The sequence below is a fragment of the Anneissia japonica genome, unplaced genomic scaffold, assembly GCF_011630105.1.
Source record: "Anneissia japonica isolate Jap-2015-1 unplaced genomic scaffold, ASM1163010v1 scaffold8210_len164512_cov191, whole genome shotgun sequence".
Classification (NCBI taxonomy): Eukaryota; Metazoa; Echinodermata; class Crinoidea; order Comatulida; family Comatulidae; genus Anneissia; species Anneissia japonica.
In genome coordinates this window covers 64,164-71,543 of record NW_022745940.1, presented here as the reverse complement: position 1 = coordinate 71,543, position 7,380 = coordinate 64,164, and the positions used below count along the sequence as shown (strand labels likewise).

At 31.9% G+C, this 7,380-nt stretch overlaps 1 protein-coding gene across 1 annotated transcript in view; it reads left to right on the top strand.

The window, feature by feature from the left end:
• The first annotated feature begins 2,146 nt into the window (after positions 1 to 2,146).
• LOC117120082 (receptor-type tyrosine-protein phosphatase epsilon-like) overlaps positions 2,147 to 7,380 on the top strand; it is a 33,862-nt gene continuing 28,628 nt past the window's right edge. Inside the window, exons 1-2 of the mRNA XM_033265083.1 lie at positions 2,147 to 2,451; positions 2,873 to 3,175. Of these exons, the coding sequence (XP_033120974.1) occupies positions 2,199 to 2,451; positions 2,873 to 3,175 (556 nt within the window). The 5' untranslated portion in view covers positions 2,147 to 2,198. The remainder of the gene's footprint in view (positions 2,452 to 2,872; positions 3,176 to 7,380) is intronic.

The following is a 7,380-nucleotide window of genomic DNA, read 5'->3' as shown; positions in this document are numbered from 1 at the left end:
GTTATGACGCTCGCCTTGACAGCGAGAGGTCGCAGGTTCGAGTCCCGCCAGAGGCATTTTATTACACAATTTCTTTATTTCATTTATTTACAGGACTACATTCGTTGAGAGCTATGCTACACGATGTATTATTATGTCCTTTATTCGAACACTGTATTTACCTTTCTTTGATGATTTATATATATATATATAAATGAGTGCCAATAAAATCTTTAATACCAATAAATCGGTTGAAAAGGTGGATATTTTTAATTTCAAAACTCGTTTACTTTTTCTGAGAATGATGTTTTGGGATCTTATAATGCTTTAATATTCCATCTTTTCCTCTTTTGACTTTTTAAGTTTAAGTTTTTTATTTTCACTAGACTATGGACCACATCAATATCAGCCCCTGAATATGCTCGCGAGTTATGTACACTATTTCTGTATCTGTGTCTAACTATAATAATCTATTTGGAATCTCCAGGTGTCCCCAAATTTCTTCCAAGTATATCTTCTTCTTTTGTAGTGTGTTTTTGTCATCTTTCATTTCTTACTCTAAGCTCAAAACTTCCCACTTCTTTATAATCTTTGCCTTTGCCCACATTATGATGTCACCTATCACTATTAAATAGCTTTTGCCATTTTCTTATATAATCTCTTCTACTGTATGTCATCATCATGTGAACTTGTTAACATATATAGCGTACTTGTATAATTTTTATATACACAGGAACTCCTCATAAACTCACTAACATCAACCTATCTGTTACACATTTAGCAGTTTCTTCATTTAAGACTATTGCTACACCTCTTTCTCTTGATACACCTCATGAATATAATTCTAATTCCTTCATCTATGTAATCTCCAACACCTTAAACCATATTTGCATAATCCAAGAATACCAAGTGTCACCTCCACCTCTTATTAGATGTTTTCTCACATTCCATGTTCCAACTCCAAGTTGAATACCTTAATGTCGTTTTTAGTAACATAATAATAATTACGAATTAAGAGACGCTTACTATATAATTTCAAAACAAAATTTAATGACAAGAAAGATCGAAGTTTCGGGTCCTTCATGGAACCATTCTCAAGATCAAGTAAATTGAAAAAACTAAAAACAAAAATACCAAGCAGTGACAGGATGTAAGTAATTAATTAATATATCAATAGGGCCTACTGTGTGGAGCCATAGTGGAGCTACAGTAAGCAATAGTTAGTCCTTAATAGCAGATTAAGTAGATAAACAGTTTGACTTTGACACTTGTTAAGTGTACTGTAGGTTTCAGTTCTTTGATCGAAGTTTGATTGCTTAATTTAAGAATTGCTAATAGGTAGAAAACAAATAACCGTTGTCTTAATGAGGTACGACAGGACATCTTAGGCTGGTAACGAGTACACGTGTATAAACTGTAGCAGCCTGAATCAAGCGGATGCTCTTGATTCAGAGGTCAGTGAAACCGTACAACAACGTGAGGCTAGTTTTAGCGAACAGGTGAACAGAAACTGTTACAAAAAACAGTAAGAGACGAAAATCTTGCACAAGATCACTAATAATCACAGAAGACACAGGAGTAGCAACATCATGGCAACTAGAGTAAAATATACATAATAATATCAGAGACAGATTCTATGGTATCCAGTGACCAAAATTAAACCAAACCCTATTAACGTGATGCCTCCTTGGAGACTTGTCAATTACCGATCCTGATCCAGACCGCAAATATTATTACAATATATGAGATAAAATTACCTTTTTGCCTTATCCAAAATATGTGATTTGTTTGGTTGCTCTTGAATGATTGTGTAGGATCAAGCAAGGAGCATGTCTTATAAACTTAAACCGTCTTGTAATATGTATACATTTTGAACGTAATCTGTGAGTGTGAAAATACAGGTGCCCCAACCTGCAGACCAGGAACCGGGACAACCTGCGTAGACAGCATAAGGTCCCAGGTTTAAATCCCATTTGGGAAACTCGTTTTTTCTTTCACTTCTTTAATATCAATAATATTTATATTTTGTAATGCAAACATTAATTCGCCAATACTTGGCAATAACAGTGATAATTAACAAACAATAATGATTAATTAATTGATTGATTGATTGATTAATAATAATAAATAATAATAATAATAATAATAATACAAAAATAATAAAAATAATTGTAATAGCTAATAAAATTAATAAGCATAAATACTAAAAAGTACACCTTATGCATATTATGAAGGGAGAGAATGATGACCCCCAGAAACTACAATGCAACAACATTCTAAGGTATGAGTTACAGTGCCAATCAAACGATGATTCTAATTGGACGATGTATACTACTGATAGCAGTATGACGTATTACACGATCGTGGATCTAGTTGCATGTAAAGAATACAGATGCAGGGTTCGAATTGTGAACGATGCTGGCTTATGTGGACCATGGAGTGAGTATGTAACAACACGGACAACACCGACTGGTAAGCAAATTTGACTTTTTGGAAAATGATATTGCAGTGTGTGTTTAATATTATAATTATTTTATATTGTTAGACTTATTTCTCATTGTTACTAAAACAAGCTTAATATGATGCAATGATTATATGGGAGATAGTGGGCACACGTAGAAACGTGATTTTTAATATTATAATTTAGCGCCTTTGATAAATTTTTGAATTGGCGCTATATAAGTATTTGTTATTATTATTATTATTATTAATTCTAATGTTATAGTGATGATAACGAAAATGATGATATTAAATGAAGGTGTGATAGATGATAATTTTAAAAATAAGCTTAGGGGTACATCCATGTATGATTTTAAGGGCAGGACACAAACCATGTATATAATGTTTGAGGTCATGTACAATTGAATATTTTTCTTCTTATATGTTTTTAAAGAACCAAAGAAGATCGCATCTGTGAGCATTGTTATGATTGGAGTAACTGAAATTTCCCTAACATGGGAAGAGACTGAAAATGGAAACTGTCCTGTTACCTACAACGTCACTTATAAACCAATCATATACGATATGTGTGATGAAACAAACGATGGGGTCATTAAAGAGGGTCCTATTCAAATCACTTCATACACTATTTCGGATCTAACTGCGTACTCTAAATATGAAATCATGGTCCAGCCCTCGTCTGAAGATGTAGTTGGACCGCCTTCAGATAAACAAACCATACAAACCAACGAGGACGGTAAGATTTTTTTTTTCTCTCTCTTGTGGTATAACAACCACCACTTTTATTCATCAATACATCAAGTTGTTTGAATTACAGACATTCTGCATACAGCATTTTTTATATTTCACCTTTTTTCTTGATTTTCTTATTTTTTAAACTTCTCTCGATTCTTAAATAAACAATAAAATATGCAAATTAAGTCGATCAATGAATGTTAAATGAAAATTTAAAAAATAAATTTAAGCATAATTCTATGATATTAACATGATTTCAAAGTTTAGGCATTAACCAATTGTAACCATTATTAATATAGATTTTATTTGACCAGTATATACCTTTTTTCCTCCCTTTTTCATTTTTATATAAAAATATATTACTTTTCATCATTGTACACTAATGCGATATATGTTTACTCATAACACGTTGAGTTATTATGAATTTTTCTTTTTTAATTTTAATTTTTTTTTAATAAAATAAAAAAAAAAACATAATGCACGTCATTTTCATCTCATAGTTTGTATGGACTATCAGTAATTTGTTATTGCTTATTATTTTATACCTTGAAAGTAACTAATAATGGAGTAACAATAGTAATACTAATAGATCCACTTCATAAAAAAAATTAAAAAATATAAAAATAAAATTTTAAAAAATAAATAAATAAAATGAAATTATTATTTAGTGAACATTTACAGTATTGTAAGCCGGTAAGATATTACAAATGGTGATAACATGTACATATTATGATGATCGCCATGAAACTTGGGGTAAGAACAACCCATATTTAGCAAGTGTAATATAAAGTATTATTTTTACAAACCCTATAAAAATTAGCAAACAAATCAAGTATCTCAAAATTCGAAAATCAAGTTTGCAATTAATACAAAATACTCTTTTCGATTCAATTTGTATATCACAACATTACAAAAGAAAATGAATAAGGACCAAAGCGAATAACAATTAAAGTGTGACACATTTAAAATCAAATCATATAAAAATCTTAGATGAAAGTTGGTAAAATAGAATTTATTATAATTGAATTTAAAGTATTTATATTAATGTTGGTTGTTGAAAAAAGGCAGGTATATTATTCAACACTCTAGCACCAGCAATTCTAAAATAATTTTCCATAGATACATAATATACTTACGCATTGTTGATGCATTACAAATAGGCTACACTTGAACGTCAACCGCCTATTGTATTATTTTTTATCAACAACGTTTACTATACTGTACATACACACAAAATAAATTATCTTCTATTTTTTCTTCTTGCCATTAATACATGTAAGTAAGAAAAACAAATGATTTCAATTAGACCATTTAGGCTAGGACCAGTGGCATAGAAAAATATTTTTCATTGGGGGGGATGATTGGCGTGTTAGCCATGTCGTAACAGGCGCGGGAGAAGGGGGAAAACTGTCCCTCCCCTGACGGTTTTTACCAGGCTGACCACGCCGTCGTACCGGGCTGGGTAATAAGAGAAAAGAACGAGGGGAGAGGGAGGGAAAGAGAAAGAAGAGGGAAAAGAAAGAAAAAGAGAAGAGAAAAATAAAGACAAGAATAAAAAGGAAGATATCATAATGACCAGACTCAGAACACCCTGCAACCCCTTCTCCACTTCAAAAACTGTCATAACTTCTTTGATCTATGCTGCCCGATGGCGTAACCACGGAAAATCTTTCTCCACCCCTTGACAAATGCATCCTCTGAAAGTGCCTAAAATTCTCAAATTCTTTTCGCGCATTTCTTGTTACGGTAGGCCAATTTCCTCTATAAATTGCACATTTTAGGGAGTTTTCATCAATTCCGACGAAATTAGAATTAAAATCACAAAAATATTTTGCGCGCTTGGCGCGCATTTTTTAGGGCATTTTTAGTTTTATCCTTTTAAGTTATTTAAACACATATAGTCCCAAACTCAAGAAAGACAAATTTAAGATAGATCATTTTAACCTAAAAGAAGGGCCTCAATGTGTATAGATGGTGAAAGAATATGTTTGTAATAAATAAAACCATGATGAAAATGCTTATATTTAGTTTCAAACACACTTGTGCGGCCGATATTACTGAATATCAGTTAACCTACTGGGCTAAACTAGAAGGGTTACCCTCTTTAAAGATGGTTGAAATAAAAAATTAAAAAAATAAATACTCACTCTGACCTAAGACCCCTGTTTAACAGGGGTGTTAAACCCCCTGTTTAACAGCCTGGTGTTAGCGCCAATGTGTGCCCTTGTGCGGACAGGAGATGTGCCCCCCTCTGAAGCTAGAAACTTTGTTTTTGCAAAATAAATTGATGCAATTTGCTATTATAGGCCTAATCAATAAATTCCTAATCAACTGATATAACCTTAAACATTCTTGGAATTGACATAACATTACTGATGTCGTACACACCCTTCAGTGTAAAATGTGCCTCTATTTGCAAGCACATCTAACATCTAAGGAAAGAAGAGCTTAGATTGGTACCAGATAAAATAATTTTGTTATCAACATTAATACATTATGCTAATTTTCATCTTTGTAAGCGCATAAGACAGTGCAAATTATTTCTGTGACAGTCTTTTGAATTGTGTAAAGCTCCATTTTATCCCATACATAGTCAAAAAATTTGGGGGGGATGATACAATGGACCATCCCCCCCTTGTCAAATATTGGGGGGATATATCCCCCATCCCCCGGGATCTACGCCTATGGCTAGGACTATTTTATTAGAAAAGAAATCTTGACACAATACATGTTTCTGACACGTCACTTAATAAGGCTATCAATAAATTGTTCCCTTTTATTTTTTTGTATTTCATTTTTGTTTATATATTCAATTCAATTCAATTCAATAATTCAATTCAATAATTCTTTATTTATCCCTCATGGGGCAATTTTAAAACAGGACTGAAATACTCAATAAGTTAAAATCATTTATAAACATCGAACAACAATAATATATATAAAAAACTAAATAAATAGTAAGTGTATAAATATAAATCACCAAAAAACATACAAAAGAGACCAACCAGAATCATAACTATAAAAATATATGTAAAAAGCTATCGTTATATAGTATTATTTTATTATTATTATTATTATTATACATATATTGTCATCACCCTTTTTATGTTATTTTAAATACTATGATTTGTGATTATTTAAAAGCCTTATGCCTATAGTAATGAAAGAATTAAGTTTACGTTTTGTCTTACAAAGTGGGCTACGATATCGTGTACCATGTGGTAAAAGTACAAATTCATCAAAAAGTATATTTTCTGGTTCTTTTAAAATATATTTGCATTTAGCTAGTATCTGTTTGTCACAAAATGACGAGATACTCCGCAATGGACTGCCTGTAATTTTTGAACATACATTTACTATATTTTGTATGGCAGACCTCTCCTTAAGGGCAAGATTATTAAACCAACATATAAATGAAAAAGTTAAAACGCTTTCGATAAATGAACTATAAAACACTTTAAGAATAGAGTTATTTACTTTAAAATCATTTAGTTTCCTAAGGATGTACAAACGTTGATTTCCTTTTTTAATTATAGCTTCAGTATTCAATCCCCAGCTGAGATTGTCCTCAAATATAGTCCCAAGGTACTTCTAAGACGTAACAATCTCAACTGGTTCGTCATTTAAAATAGTGACCTCAGGGCTGTGTCTTTTCTTCCGGAAATCTATTATCAATTCCTTTGTTTTTGAAGCGTTCAACTTTAAATGGGCGTCATTACAGAATTTAATAAAACTATCCAGAACAGGGCCATGACTGTTGGCTCCATCTGTTAAAAGGGTAAGTAGAACCGAGTCGTCTGCAAACTTTATAATGAAACTATTCTCGTGCATGCTACGGAAGTCATCAGTATATAAAATATAAAGTAAAGGCGATAAGACACAGCCCTGAGGTGAGCCCGTATTTGTGACATACCATTCAGAATATTTGTTGTTAACTAAAACCCGTTGACGTCTGTTTGTTAAAAAATCATAAATAAACATAATTAAATCATTTTGTAATTTAAATTTTGTTTCCAGTTTCTCTACAAGAACTTTTGGCTGCATGGTATTAAAAGCAGACGCAAAGTCGGCAAACAGAAGTCTGGCATGTGAGCCTGGAAACTCAAGATGCTTATAAATCTCATTTAACATAAATAGTTTTGCATCTTCAACACCTCTTCCAGTCCTGTATGCAAATTGTAGGGGGTCGAGTTTCGGTTCTAATAT